We start from the raw sequence: 14,175 nt of genomic DNA, 5'->3' as shown, positions 1-14,175 counted from the left end.
ATTACATTATTCACTTAAGTAAATTATTTACTTAAATGTTACTTAAGTATTAAGTACTTACTACAGTTTATTTAGTTAATACTAAAGAACACTAGTATGCTATAGGAATTATGCTTGATGTGGGTTTTTATAGTTGAATCAGCCACCATGTTAAACAGCCTGATATTTACTTTTTGTTTACATTTAAATATATGACAAGAATTTTCTTGTAGGTGCATGTGCAATTGTGCATAGATACCATGCCCTACCTGGGTAAAGAAAAATATAAACAGCGTTTAGCCCTTTACGTTGATGTAGCCGTCCATATATAGTTTAAGACATTTACATTTATTCTGGAGACAGGTTCAGTGTGACTTTCAATTGAGGGAGCATTTAATCTATTTATAATTTATCTTTGGAGCCAACAAGAAACATTAGCAATGCTAAACAATGTTGGAAAGTCGGAAACTCAGCTTCGTTCTATCAGCAAAACAAAAAACTGCACTCTAATTGGTGTGATTTATAAACTTGCCACCTCCCTGTTGTAGTTCAGAATCTGTCCCGTTTGTAATGAAAATACATAATCTATTTGACATTGCATTGAATGATCAGGCATGATCCTGCCCTATAAGAGCATGCGTCATTTTACTGTCTTTCCCTGTAAAAGCTGTGCAGCATTCCTGAAACTGCATTAAAGCTCACAATGACAACATAGCTCATCAGTAAACATTTTTATTAGGAAACAATATATATTGATATTTAGACAGGTATCTGTCATTTGGAATGATGTGCCATTTTCTAGGGTTCATACAAAGTTAATAAATAAATGTTATACAATTTGAAACTGTTATTCCTTCAGCGTTTCCAGTTTGGTCTCCCCCACACTGTCTTGTTTTTCTTTCATCTGGGCCTGCATCTCTTTCCTTGTAGCCAGTATTGCACTTTGTAGGGATGCAATCTCTGCTGAGACAGTGATCACTATAGTGAAAAAAGGGGTAGTGCTTTAGTTATAAAGTAATAATACAGAAGCTGTTATTTAATAATATGACACAAACCAAACTAAGCAGAACATAAACTGTACAGTGGAACAAATGTGTCAGTGAGTCAGATTCAAATGAACCTCTGAATTTAAACAGGAAGTGTGCAACTAAGCACCTCACATTACGATCTGCTTAAAGGATTAGTCCATATTTTTTTTCTTTAAAAAAATCCAGACAATTTACTCACCACCATGTCATCCAAAATGTTGATATCCCTCCTTGCCCAGTCGAGAAGAAACTATGCTTTTTTTTGTTGAGAAAAACATTCCAGGATCTTTCTTATTTTAACAGATTTTAATGGACCCCAACACTTATTAGTTTTAATGCAGTTTAAAAGGACTCCAAACGATCTCAAACGAGGCATAAGGGTCTTATTTAGCGAAACGATTGTCATTTTTGGTAAGAAAAATAAAAAATATGCAAGTTTAAACCACATCTTCTTGTCTTCCTCCGGTCCTGTGACACGCCAGTGCAACCTCGTGTAGTACGTCATCACGTCAAGAAGTCACGGATGACGAATGTGAAACTACGCCCCAGTGTTGACAAGTGTGGAGAAAGAGGACCGTTCCGACGTTGTTGTATGTCGAATGATACTAATTAATGTCTTTGTGTCAGTTTATTGTTTAAAATGGTCGGCAAATGTGCGTTTCATACATGTAACACGTGACCTTTCGACGTCATTACGCAAATGCGTGAGGTCGCGCTGGCGCGCCACAGGACCGGAGGAAGACGAGAAGTTGTGGTTTAAACGTGGATTTTTTTTCTTGCCAAAAATGAAAATCGTTTCATTAGATAAGACCCTTTTGCCTCGTTTGAGATTGTTTAGAGTCCTTTGAACCTGTAATTTGAAACTGCATTAAAACTAATAAGTGTTGGGGTCCATTAAAGTCCATTAAAATGAGAAAAATCCTGGAAAAAAACATAATTTCTTCTCGACTGAACAAAGAAAGACAAACATTTTGGATGACATGGTGGTGGGTAAATGATCTGGATTTCTCTTTTCAAGAAAATGGACTAATCCTGAAAGGTAGTTAGGATACAGGAAAGTAAAACACTTCATTACGTTTGGAAATAACTATATACACCATATAAAAACCTGAGCTCACCTTCCTTAAATGCAGCTTGAGCTTGTTTCAGATTTTGTGGTACAAGGATTCCAAACCACTTCAGTGGGTCTCTATTCTCTGGTGTTGGTGATTCAGTTTTTGTTTTTTCTTGAAGTTCTGTCTCCTGTTGCGTATCAGAAGCATCTTCCACTTTAGTCTCCTTTTGTTTGGTATTTATTCGCCTTCTAAGACCTGAATTGTTAATAAAATAAGAGTGTCTTAATACACGAATGAATGCTTTGCAGCTTTAAGCAGAAAGTTTATATCTTGGCATATGTTAGATTAGATCTGTATTGTTGTAATTATTATATGTATGGGAGAGGCAGCACTGTTGAAAGACCTTTTACAGAATCTAACTTTAATTCGTACCTCCCTCTTTTGCTCCAATGTCTTCTATGTTACTTTTCAGCTCTTCTGATTTACTCTCCGCTCTTTTACATACAAACTCAACTGTTCCTCTTTCCAGCAAGCTGTTATGAGGACAAAAACGTATGTTTTAACCATTTAAAGCATGTGCATAAGTAAAGGTTATGTAATTTTACACGATAACGAACCTGTCTTCCACGTAAACAAGCGGTTCCATCTCACTCGCATACTGTAAGGCAGATACTTGCTTGTTTCCCATTGAATAACGTGCCTTGGCGATAGAAAACCATCCCTGTGTAACAAATAAATGAGCAGAATGCTTAAAATTAAATGCTCTGTGCTCATGACCTTTCATTTCCTAAATCTCAGAACATCTTACCTCTTCTATAAGAGAATTCAGTTTATGTCTTTTCTCTTCCAAAGCTTCGAGTTGGTCCATGAACAACAATAACTGCTCATCCAAACAAGTTTGGGCACGCATTTCTGCTGCTTTCTCTAAATAGAGACGAACAAATAATGTATGCGTAATGAGAGATTTATTTTGCTAGGAAGCTAGCACAGCCATCAAAGCTTTACCGGTCACGTGATAAACAAATCACATGACATGAGAAGGCCAATCACAGCGGTTATACGCATTCCGTAACTCTTATGCCAGATCAATATTTCAATATTTTTTGTTAAATGCACTATGCTGTTTTTATTTACAAAGTCATTTTACAAGCACGCATAACTTTCGATATACAAAGGGCATTTATTTACTATATGATTATGTTAAGTTACATGTGTAATCTGAACTTACTACCTGGGCAAATGAATCGTTTTAAACAAATAAAAATGATGATAGTGTTTTCTTAAACGATATGTGTTTTGTATAACATGTATTACTGTTGTTGTACATTAAAAAAAATTGTACTTCCCATACCGGGAGTCGAACCCGGGCCGCCTGGGTGAAAACCAGGAATCCTAACCGCTAGACCATATGGGAGATATACACGTACAAAAAAAAGTAAGTTCTTTAAACCTAATACACGACCATGTTTTACATCAAGTTGACTTGCGTAGTTTCTTATTTTTATCTTTAGCGCTATATCTTTATTGCATTCGGTGCCCAATCTAAATTCTTATTATTATAACGATAATTGTAAATGTTCTCTTTTGATTTACTTTGTCAGAAGGTAACTTGAAGAGGCAAACGAGCACATTGTCTTACATTGAATAAGAATAGATTAAAAAGACAAAACACTTGCGTCAATATCAAATAAAACAAATAAACGCCCGCAAGTATCAAAAAACAATTTAAAAACTATTTCAGGATCAAATGTGTAACACTATAATATCGGTACAACTATAAAAGCCCTATTCCGCTATGCACTCCCATCGCCTCCAGTAGCTCGCCGTGATCGTATAGTGGTTAGTACTCTGCGTTGTGGCCGCAGCAACCCCGGTTCGAATCCGGGTCACGGCAGGGACATATCTCCCTATCACGGCTAGGAGGATCAATTTTTGTTTTTAAAGCTTTTTTATTGGTTTTAATTGCTTACGCTTACACGCATTACACTTAACGTAAAATGCCAATAGCTAATTAGTAACAAATAATGAGTTCCACAAGAGAAGTACACATTTCGCAATAACGTGACGACATGCATGTTCCGAGATGATCATCCAACTGCAAGCGAAAAAAATTCACGAAGGGGCGTTTCCCACCAAGAGCCTAATAGTGATTGGGTGGCCACAAACACGTGGTTGTGCAGTAGGATGGGACTCGGTGGTGCGATGCTTTTGCAGTACAGATAACTAGAGGGTTTCATCTGGCTGGCTAAAGCTATCGTTTAATTTTAAGGATATTTTATAACTTATCACAAAGCAAAACCAAAAAAGTGTTCTGAAGCACACTTGTCGATGAGATTGGCGTGATTTTCTTGTTATCTGGTGCAAGGTAAAACACACGCAACTGCATGCAACATTTACTGCTTGATTTGACTGATAAATAACGTTACGTTGATTTACCTTTGCAGATGGTGAAAAAAGCAGACACTGTCAATCATCCCTATTGGCCACGCAACCTGTCCATTCCAAACTATGTAGAAAATGACCGTTCAATGTCAGAAATCCTCACATTCCTGTTCTCTGTGTCTGGGATCCTGCTGCTTGCCACTTGGTCACTAACTGGGTGTAAGGTTTCTGGCCGCAGGCTCAGTGGAGGGAGAAGGTTAGCACTGTGCTGGTTCACTGTGTGTGGCTTCATCCATGGAGTAATTGAAGGATGGTTCTCTTTATACTACAGCATTATTCCAGAAGACCAGAGTTTTCTTTCTCAGCTCTGTGAGTAAAGTTTAAACTAAACTAAAAAAATGAACGGTAGTCACTAAATTATGATGAGGTCATTGTAAATTATCTATATGCATTGATCAACAATTAATTTAGTCTAATTGAATGAAACATATCTGAAAGTCTTTTTTTTGTCCTTCTTAGGGAAAGAATATTGCAAAGGAGACAGTAGATATGCAATGTAAGTTACGCACATGCTTGTTGCACCTGTACTATGAGTACAGTTCTCTAACCCTATTATTTATTTTGATTATTATTTCAGAGCGGATAATTTCACTGTAAGCATGGAGACTGTGACTGCTTGTCTCTGGGGTCCCTTAAGCATCTGGATTGTTTTAGCCTTCCTATATAATCGTCCTTACAGATTTGTTCTGCAGCTCATCGTATCTCTGGGTGAGATGTGTCATCACTATGTATATGCAATTATTAAACAAGATGTTTACTTCACACTATATAATGTTAACTTGAGTAACGTACAATTGTTTAAAATGTCAGAAGGCTCGATTCAAAGGCAGATTGCATCACACAATGCCTGTTGAGCTTTCACTCGAAAATCTCTCTATTTTAACATTACACATTGCTTACAGGTCAACTGTATGGTGCAGTGCTTTACTTCTTCACCGAACACAGAGAGGGATACATTCACAGCGAGTACGGTCATCCCATCTACTTCTGGTTTTACTTTGTATTCATGAATGCTTTATGGGTTGTCATTCCTCTAATTCTCATACTGGATTCGTGGCTTCAGTTATCTACCAGTCAGTTCATGTTTGATAAAGCAGCCCTGAAAGAAAAGTCTAAAAGAAGTTAGGCCAGTAGAAATGTTTTATTATTATGTCTGTATAATTTTTTTAAAATATATACAGAAAATGTGGAAAATATTTTTGTGAAACAGAACTGTAAAATTTTATTTGATAATTTTTATGGTGCATATTGATTACAGAAATAAAAAAATAATTATGTAATGTTGTGTTGCAATCTATCAAATGATTTCATTAAATGACTATATGATTGAGGATTATGCTCTGCTCATTTAATTGTCTCCAGCCATGTTATCACTTTTTATACTTTTTATTTGATACACAAGAATATATGTAAATAGAAATGTGGTCACATTGAAAATGTTTGCTTGGCAGTGCATGATGCGATATACCTTAAAGGGGACATGTCATGAAAATCTGACTTTTTCCATGTTTAAGTGCTATAATTGGTTCCACAGTGCTTCTATCAACTTAGAAAATGTGAGAAAGATCAACTTAGTAACTTAGTTTTGGTTAACAATTTTCTGCAAGCATGTGAATAAAAGGTCATTGAAATTTGGCTCCCCCTGTGATGTCAGAAGGGGATAATACCGCCCCTTAATCTGCACTATCCAACGACCACACTGCCATTTAGAGCATAGATCAGCTTATCTGCATTTTAAAAAACACACCCAAACTGGCACATTTTGGCTCACACCTACAAAGTGGCAATTTTAACATGTTATAATAAATTATCTATATGATATTTTGAGCTAAAACAAAAACAAAAGTCCCCTTTAGGTTAACAGTGCCCCTTCATGGCTAGTCTATAAGGCTAGTCAACCCCTAAATGCACCTGTTATACACTGATATGCTTGGTTAAAATTGTATTTTTTATCAAATGCAAGTAATATGGCTCAATTTACTTTATTGCTAAATGTCATGAATAAACGTCTGATTTTATTATATAGACATTACACAATTGCCTTGTGTTGGCAGTGTAATGTTTGTTGTTTAAAAAATAAAATCATAATCTTTTAATTGTCACAAAAAATGTAGAACACCACTGAAAATTAAACAATTAATCAAAATCATCAATGCGATGTCAAAATGCCGAAACCCGGGATCGAACCAGGGACCTTTAGATCTTCAGTCTAACGCTCTCCCAACTGAGCTATTTCGGCTACATACGCATATGTCCTCGATGGTTTTATGACTTTCATATCTGCTACAATCCTTAATTGCTTTTGTAAGAATCTGAATTATATGATTTAATATGTTTTAGCATGCATTTATGAGAACGTGAGATTTACAATAATCTATCATGTTTGTGGGCGGGACTTACTGGATTACTTAAAGTGGCCGACGTTTCAACTTAGTTCAATGAGAAGTTTGAGGACGACGGTAAATTTGACTTTTATTTGAAGCCTTTCCAACCAATACTGCACACTCTAAAGCTTAATGATAATTGATTTAATTTTAGATCTGTCAAATAAGTAGGTACCAGGCTCAGACTGATCTAGATGCTAACTGGATAAAACTAAAAGTAAATGTTACAGCATTTCATGTCAATAAATATACTGATTTTAGGAGTTAAAACATGAGCATGCATGAGATTTCACATCCCCATGCATGCCTGTTGTATTTATTGTATGGACGTAAAACAGAACATGAAAATATATGCTTTCTACTTAACGCAACATATTTCTTCTCCATTTCGACCTTATCCACCACTTATTTTTTCGTTTCTGTTGTAATTATTATATTAATAGGGGGTAAGCTCCACCTTATAATTTATGACAAGCATTAATCCCTATTCAACCATCAAGTTGAATGAACAATTTTCCTAAATACCGATGTATCTATTTATTTCTCATTCAAGTTAATGTTGATTTAAATATTGCAAAGATCATTTAACAAAATAAAGCAAACACATGTCCTGTAAATATTTAACTTTACAGTAGTTTATACAGTTTTCACTTTAACTGCAAAAAAGTCACAAATGGCATGTTTGCTGATCTGTTTAGTACTGTTATATCGCCGCCTAGAGGAAAAGCAGGGAAGTATGTAAATGGTATCGCTTTATTCTGATCTCAACAGAAGGGGTCGCTCTTTTAATTTTTTCACAGTTGTTTACAGTCATTTACAGTTAACTTAGTATTAAAAAATCTGTACACACATTTAATATTCATTTATCTCATTTCATGCCTAATTAAAATGTTTTTATTTAGCGTTTTCTAACAATGTTACTATTTACATAAATTGCTTCCAAGCATACAAAAACATAACATTTTACGTCCCTGGGTGGGCTCGAACCACCAACCTTTCGGTTAACAGCCGAACGCGCTAACCGATTGCGCCACAGAGACTTGTAGTCATGGGAACCAGAACATTTTTTTCAAAAAAAAAAAGAAAAAAAAAAGACGCGCTCTCTTTATTGCTACTCTCTCTCTACATGCATGCATACATACATGCATACGTATACAGATATATCAAATTGTCCTTAGACAAAAACGGGTATTGGGTAATGGTTTTAAGACAATTTTTATGAATGGTTTAATCCACTTCAAATGTTGACTGGTGTATATACTATAATAATAAACAAATATTGCAGCACATAGATAGGATATAGGAATAAATAAAATATTCAAAGACATGGTTTTATCTAGATAACATTAGTTAATATGATGGTTCTTTTTAACAAGAGCCATGTTTAAACAAAATAATAAAAATCAAGAACAATAATATCAGTCTATCAAGTAATAGGTTATGAAAACTTGCTTTGTGTCTTTATTGTACCTTTGTGTGTAGTCATGCGAGTTGGGGACTCAAGAACTCCTCTACAAAATGTGCTGCAAGTTCAGTCACGAACTTTTTTACCAAGTAGTCTGTCTGTCTGTCTGTCTGTCCTGACCTGACGTAAGAATCAGAACTATCTTGACAAGACACCAAGATACAGACTTTAACATGCAATCTAGTTTATTTAGGCAAATACTTACCTAGTTTAGGTATTATGTTTAATATTTGTCCACTAACCTTTAAGGATTATTGAGTGCAAAAGCGTAACCGGTATTTAAAAAGTTTATAGACATAAGCAAAACTTTTGATATTGGTGCATTTGTTGTCATGCCTTATTGGCTGTGGGCGCCATGTTGGATTTCTGGTGTAGCGGAACACTACCTGTTTAATAAATAAACGAAAGCTTGTAAATTTATGCAGACTCACAGTGAATGTTAAAAGTTTTTAATTGACGTTGACTTCTTGAATTAAAACAGTTAGTCAGTTTATTTGTATATAGTAATTATATAATATTTTAATCACGGCATATAACTTTCTGTTATAGACCTTTTATACAGTCTATAGTGCAGACTGAAAGATTGGAGTGCACTCACATTACCGTGTTCGTTTAGCAAAGCAACAACAATTTTGTCTGCATTTCTTAAGTTACTATTATATTTTTATCATCTTTCTGATGTTAGCTAACAGTTTAGTTATCTAACGTGAAAGCCGGGCGACTCATATTGTATACGGTGTCAAGTCAGCGTGCGATCACGTTCTGTTAAAGCTTTAAGCTCATGAAGAAGTATGGTTTTAGTGAGTGTGCTTGCTTATCGCAACCAGACCGGAAGAATGCGCATTGGCGTTTAGAAGCGCCATCTTGTCCACCTAGCCAACTATCAACTAAACCTCTGTTTATTGTTTAAACAGGTTAAAAACCAACCGTCCGTCCCTGGGTGGGCTTGAACCACCAACCTTTCGGTTAACAGCCGAACGCGCTAACCGATTGCGCCACAGAGACTGGGGTTCACTTTATTTCTGAGGATTTTCCTCAAAAATCTGCTAAATCTAAAATGATATTACATCACCACATTATTTCGACGTGACGGCAGTAAAGAGAAGCGTGACGCGGTCGAGTGGCTTTCTGATTGCTTCTAAATGACGTAATAATGCTGCGTTTTAGACAGAATTTTCTTACAAAAGCTGTGTACAGAAGTGTCTACAGAATGTATAAGTTAATGCTTGAATTACATAAAAACAATTACAACAATTATGATATACTGACCAGTATACTCTACAACTATACTTTTTAGTCAAACCGAACTTTTGTCTAGTAACTTAATAAAAAGTATGTTAGTAGGGATGTTCTAAAATCGAAAGAAATATATTAAGAAATTAGTAAAAAAAATAACTTGCCTTGCTTATTTCTCCATTATTCTAAGGTAGACTCGATCCGCTCGTTATCCAATTTCACAGCGGCGCTGACGCTGTGATTGGCTCTATCCATTCTCAACCTGCGTTGGTCATCCCTTCTCACAATGGATTTGTGCGCGGTGATTGGCCGTGTCCATTCTCATCTCGCGACGCGATTGGCTCTCGTCCATTCTCACAATGGAAAGCGAGATCAGCGATTGGACGAGAACATAGTCTTTACGCCGGCCGCCACGCTGAGTTCTGCACTGGTGTTTGTCGAAGTCTGTTCCCTCTGTTTCCCTTAGTGTAGTGTTATAGTGTTTTAATCACGTGAAGTTTATAATTTATTTAGAAAGAGCAAAGATTTTATGTATTATACCATGTATTCTATAATACCATTTTTCGTTTTGTATTATTTCTTTTTACCTTATATCTTATAGCCTTCTTCCTTTTTCCGTACTGTTTATTCTTAAATTATTATGTTTACATACTTTTCCAGCTGACGTAACACATATTAAATATAGTTAAATTAAATATAGTTCACCCAAAAATGAAAATTCTGTCATCATTTTCTCACTCTAATGTTGTTACAAACCTGTATAAATTTCTTTGTTCTGAACACAAAGTAAGATATTTTGAGAAATGTTTGTAATCAATCCATTCATGAGCCCACTTCACTTTCTTAGTATTCTTTATTCTTACTATAAAAATAAATGAGGCTCATGAATGGTTTGGTTTCTAACATTTCTCAAAAAATCTTCTGTCGTGTTCCTAACAACAAAGAAATGTATACAGGTTTCTAACAAAATGAGGGTAGTAAATCAGTCCTTCCAGAAAATGCTGAGTTTTTTTGTGATTGTTGCGGGCAAAAATCCTCGATTTTGCAGCATGTTTTCTTAAAAAATGCGATGGAATATGCGGGATATTTATGCAATTTATGCGATGGGAATTGCGACGGGAATTTGCGAAAATTGCGTAACTTGCAAAAGCTGCAATGATGTTCACGTCACATAATCACGTCACTTCATAACATTACCATGGAAACAGAGGACATGGCTGCGTTTGTGTGAAGTAAATGCAACATTTTTCAACTTTCTGCTAATATATATGACTTTTTGCTATGAAAATGCGGGGATTAGGAAATCATGCAAGCCCCGCATATTTTGTGCGCGGAAATCTGTAATTAATGCGGCGAAAGTGCGTCGTATTTGGAAAAAATGCAGCCCCGCATAAATATGCGGACTTTGGCTGATTATATGCAATAAACCGTGCGATCGCACAATCTCGTTTTTCTGGAGAGACTGGTAAATAATCACAGAATTTTCATTTTTGGGTGAACTATCCCTTTAACGTTCCCAATGCTTAAAATGTGTCTCGATGATAACATTGCACAGCCACAGGCAGAAAATGAATGATGGGTGATGGCGAAGCACTGGCTCAATCATAATACTATTTACTGGACCGAGCCTCTCTCACGCTGTCCCCGGGAAGTCCTGTATTAAAGTGCACTCTATATCATTGCTAAAAAAATGTGTATTTGGTATAATACAATGTGTTTGCGTAGTTTATGGTTAAAAACACATTATTTTCCACATACCATACATTTTTGTAGCTCCAGATAGCCTATATTGATTTCCTCAAACCCATTGATTTTGTACAAAACTCATCGATCTGAGAAGCGCTGTGTCCTGTATTGGCCAGCTAATCTGTACCTTGTGATTGGCCGGAATACCTCTGACGTCAGCCGGAAATGTGATGCTCCTTATCATGTTTGAAAGATTCGCTCACAATCCAATGCTAACAGGAGTTTTTGTTTACAAAAATTACACTGCCAGAATTACATAAAAACGATTACAACAAAACAGTAATTCCTTTATTTAAAAAAAGTTACATTCAGTAAATGTCTTAATTTAACTTGAATGAGATAGTATAGTAAATACACTATCCAAGAAAAGCCCAGAAAAATTACTTGGACATTTCAAATTTCAAGGCAGCAATGACCTACTGATAAGACTATTTACATAACAGTCAGCACTTTCACATATAATTATTATCCAATATTGATATACACAATCTTTTTTTCTTTTTTGACTTCTCTTCCTTCTTAATTATTTCCTAGTTAAACATCTTGCTCAGCCTTTGACTGAGTTTACTGTCCAAATCTTTTAACTTTGAATTGACTTGTTTTAAAGCACTGCGAGCTGAGGCTGAATCAGGTTGGAGTTCCAGCATCTTTTCAAAGGCCATACGGGACTCATCCAACTCCCCGAGCTGAAGGCAAGCTTGCCCAAGCCGGTACCAGGCCTTAGTGCTCTTTGGGTTTAGCTCAGTGGCTTTGATACTACCATCTCTGGCTTTTCCAAACTGTCCTAACTTAAGCTGGCACAAAGAGAGATTGGAGTGAAGTTCTGCTTTGACCGTTTTATACTCCTCCTCAGTGGGAATGTTGGAGTCTGAAGAACTTTCTGCCTCATCTTCTTCCTTAGCATCGGAAGATGGCAAAGTGTTGTCATTATCTTCTTCCACACCTTCTTCAGACATTTCTTTTGTGTTTCTTTGGGTCTGACCATGTAAAGTTATTGCCAGTTTAACAGCTCTGCAGTAGCAGTCTGCTGCCCCCCAGATATCTCCATTCCCAAACCTCTGGCCGCCCCATTGCTTGTGAGACAGCACCCAAGACCACTTTTCTCCAGGTGTCATCTGCCATGACTCTTTCCCAGAGGTAACTGAGTGTAGCTGTAGTGTGAAGCAGAGAAACTGCTGGCCTGTTGCACTTTCACTCTGGGGAAAAGTAGCATCACCGCATATAGCACTGGCAGTCTTTTCATTCCAGGCACTTAGTGTAAACTGCAAAAAAGCAAAACGTGATGTACGATTACAGTTGCTATGCAGCACATACACCATTACACTTCCATGCCAGCTTTGACCTTACCTCACACATTTCTCCAGCCTTCATCCCTTCCAGACAGCCCTCTATAATGTCACATTGACCCTCTCCCATACGCAACAAAAACCACTCATCTAGTGGAACTTGCAGTACAGAGTCCTGGGTGCGAGGATATGAGGACGCTTGCTGACTACAATCAACATTGGCTATTGATTCCTGTTCATCAGAATAAGTATGTAATGTGTTATCACTCTTTCTTCGCACTTTCACTTTACATAGTGATCCCATCATAGGGGTATTGTCCCCTTTTGGTCTTGGCCCAAGCCATCTTCTGGAGACTTTCCACAGACCACCAGGACACGCGGAGATCCATGACGTCTCAGCTGGATTATGATCCACCTGTCTTTCAGGCACGTAGACCGTTGTCATGACAAGAGATTTCTGGATTACGTTTAAAGAGAAAAATGATTACTGACACTTTGAAACAATAAAATAAGCACAAGGAATAACCTAAGTGGCAATTCCTGAAAACAAGCTGTCAAAACAATAATGCTTTGAATTTTTAACATTTCTAAGATTTGCAGCAGATGCTGTGGCTATCACGGCACCCTGACCCTGTCAACACTCACTGTGCAGCAATATCGTCATTTGAAAACTAGTACATCTGTTGCATTGGAGTGAATATATATTTCTAATGGATAAAGATAAAATTACACAAAGATGTGGCTTTAATAAAAGCGTTTACCTACTTCACTATTCGTTGTCAGTGACAGACGCTCTTCCTCCACAGATAAAGATGCCAAGATTGAAGTCAATCAGCGCCCCCTACAGGTACGGCATAGCATGAACGTAAACGTTATACTCTAATCTTGACCGTAGATGTCGCTCTTTGACGCGATATACATCAACAACTTAAACTATGGGTTACTTACATGGCTAATATATTTAATTAATCTATTGTACAATGTAGATCGAGCTGCACTTATATTATAATAAGATTTTAAAATTTAAATTTACATAAATATACAGCATATACAAATATAACGCATAATGCTTCCGATGACGTTTCTCTCTCTCTTTTCTGTGTTATGATGATAAGGCTTATACTATTTTACAATTACAATATATGTTGTTGAGGTACCATAGTACAGTGATGGTCATCAGATGGTTATAGCAATTCATAAGTACTTTCTTTATATAGTTACACATTACATATTTATTGCATACATAAATTACATTATGCTACTAAATAATTAACGCATTTGCATAATACTGCAAAGTATTTCAAACTAATAAAGTATTAGTACATTTTTAGGGCAAAGCTTCCTGCAATAAAAAATTGTGGCCAGGTGGGGCGCGCATGATAAGCGGCTTTCACGCTGTGTGAGTTTTCCTGGATGCATGCAGCGTCACTGAAAGGATTCGTAAGGCGCTGCGCAATCATTTAGACTGTGATGTTAAAGTACCGCGAGAGCAGTAGAGGGCTGGGTTTTCGAATTGCTCTCGCGGTATTTCTGTGTCATACTGATCGGTCTGCG

The 14,175-nt window shown here is 36.6% G+C and overlaps 3 protein-coding genes and 5 non-coding genes across 10 annotated transcripts; 2 read left to right on the top strand and 6 right to left on the bottom strand.

The window, feature by feature from the left end:
• Positions 1–722: 722 nt before the first annotated feature.
• vma22 (vacuolar ATPase assembly factor VMA22) lies at positions 723–3,090 on the bottom strand. Its single transcript, XM_055188984.2, has 5 exons — positions 2,871–3,090; positions 2,680–2,783; positions 2,495–2,595; positions 2,126–2,317; positions 723–957 (listed from the first exon to the last, which is right to left on the bottom strand). Exons 1-5 carry the CDS (start codon positions 2,970–2,972, stop codon positions 827–829), a joined length of 630 nt encoding a protein of 209 aa, XP_055044959.1. The 5' UTR covers positions 2,973–3,090; the 3' UTR covers positions 723–826.
• A 314-nt stretch (positions 3,091–3,404) lies between these two features.
• trnae-uuc (transfer RNA glutamic acid (anticodon UUC)) lies at positions 3,405–3,476 on the bottom strand. The gene has a single exon. It is a non-coding gene; the product is annotated as a tRNA-Glu (tRNA).
• Positions 3,477–3,884: 408 nt separating this feature from the next.
• On the top strand, positions 3,885–3,956 carry trnah-gug (transfer RNA histidin (anticodon GUG)). The gene has a single exon. It is a non-coding gene; the product is annotated as a tRNA-His (tRNA).
• A 279-nt stretch (positions 3,957–4,235) lies between these two features.
• ebp (EBP cholestenol delta-isomerase) lies at positions 4,236–5,835 on the top strand. The gene is made up of 5 exons (XM_055188983.2): positions 4,236–4,427; positions 4,507–4,813; positions 4,964–5,000; positions 5,082–5,212; positions 5,407–5,835. The coding sequence occupies exons 2-5, from the start codon at positions 4,507–4,509 to the stop codon at positions 5,628–5,630; spliced, it is 699 nt and encodes a 232-aa protein (XP_055044958.1). The 5' UTR covers positions 4,236–4,427; the 3' UTR covers positions 5,631–5,835.
• An 835-nt stretch (positions 5,836–6,670) lies between these two features.
• trnaf-gaa (transfer RNA phenylalanine (anticodon GAA)) lies at positions 6,671–6,743 on the bottom strand. The gene has a single exon. It is a non-coding gene; the product is annotated as a tRNA-Phe (tRNA).
• Positions 6,744–7,854: 1,111 nt separating this feature from the next.
• trnan-guu (transfer RNA asparagine (anticodon GUU)) lies at positions 7,855–7,928 on the bottom strand. The gene has a single exon. It is a non-coding gene; the product is annotated as a tRNA-Asn (tRNA).
• Positions 7,929–9,284: 1,356 nt separating this feature from the next.
• Positions 9,285–9,358, bottom strand: trnan-guu (transfer RNA asparagine (anticodon GUU)). Its single transcript has one exon. It is a non-coding gene; the product is annotated as a tRNA-Asn (tRNA).
• Positions 9,359–11,601: 2,243 nt separating this feature from the next.
• Positions 11,602–13,509, bottom strand: fkbpl (FKBP prolyl isomerase like). Of its 3 annotated transcripts, none has more exons than XM_055188220.2 (3): positions 13,383–13,509; positions 12,683–13,078; positions 11,602–12,597 (listed from the first exon to the last, which is right to left on the bottom strand). In XM_055188220.2, exons 2-3 carry the CDS (start codon positions 13,064–13,066, stop codon positions 11,866–11,868), a joined length of 1,116 nt encoding a protein of 371 aa, XP_055044195.2. In that variant the 5' UTR covers positions 13,067–13,078; positions 13,383–13,509; the 3' UTR covers positions 11,602–11,865. The 3 variants fall into 3 exon arrangements, with proteins under 3 accessions (XP_055044195.2, XP_055044194.2, XP_055044196.2); XM_055188219.2 differs by having other exon boundaries at positions 13,387–13,501; XM_055188221.2 differs by having other exon boundaries at positions 13,267–13,391.
• Positions 13,510–14,175: the final 666 nt, after the last annotated feature.

The sequence above is a fragment of the Misgurnus anguillicaudatus genome, chromosome 13 (genome assembly GCF_027580225.2).
Source record: "Misgurnus anguillicaudatus chromosome 13, ASM2758022v2, whole genome shotgun sequence".
NCBI lineage: Eukaryota > Metazoa > Chordata > Actinopteri > Cypriniformes > Cobitidae > Misgurnus > Misgurnus anguillicaudatus.
Note: the sequence above shows the minus strand (reverse complement) of the source record. Positions and strands in the feature narration are given on the sequence as shown.

Coding starts and splice junctions, on each gene's coding strand:
- vma22 (XM_055188984.2), bottom strand. CDS start 2,972: ATGCGTGCCCAAACTTGTTTGGATGAGCAGTTATTGTTGTTCATGGAC. Junction 2,596..2,679: donor CTTGTTTACGTGGAAGACAG/GTTCGTTATCGT, acceptor TCCTCATAACAG/CTTGCTGGAAAGAGGAACAG. Junction 958..2,125: donor TCAAGCTGCATTTAAGGAAG/GTGAGCTCAGGT, acceptor TTTTCACTATAG/TGATCACTGTCTCAGCAGAG.
- ebp (XM_055188983.2), top strand. CDS start 4,507: ATGGTGAAAAAAGCAGACACTGTCAATCATCCCTATTGGCCACGCAAC. Junction 5,001..5,081: donor GGAGACAGTAGATATGCAAT/GTAAGTTACGCA, acceptor TTATTATTTCAG/AGCGGATAATTTCACTGTAA. Junction 5,213..5,406: donor GCAGCTCATCGTATCTCTGG/GTGAGATGTGTC, acceptor CATTGCTTACAG/GTCAACTGTATGGTGCAGTG.
- fkbpl (XM_055188220.2), bottom strand. CDS start 13,066: ATGACAACGGTCTACGTGCCTGAAAGACAGGTGGATCATAATCCAGCT. Junction 12,598..12,682: donor AGGCTGGAGAAATGTGTGAG/GTAAGGTCAAAG, acceptor GCTTTTTTGCAG/TTTACACTAAGTGCCTGGAA.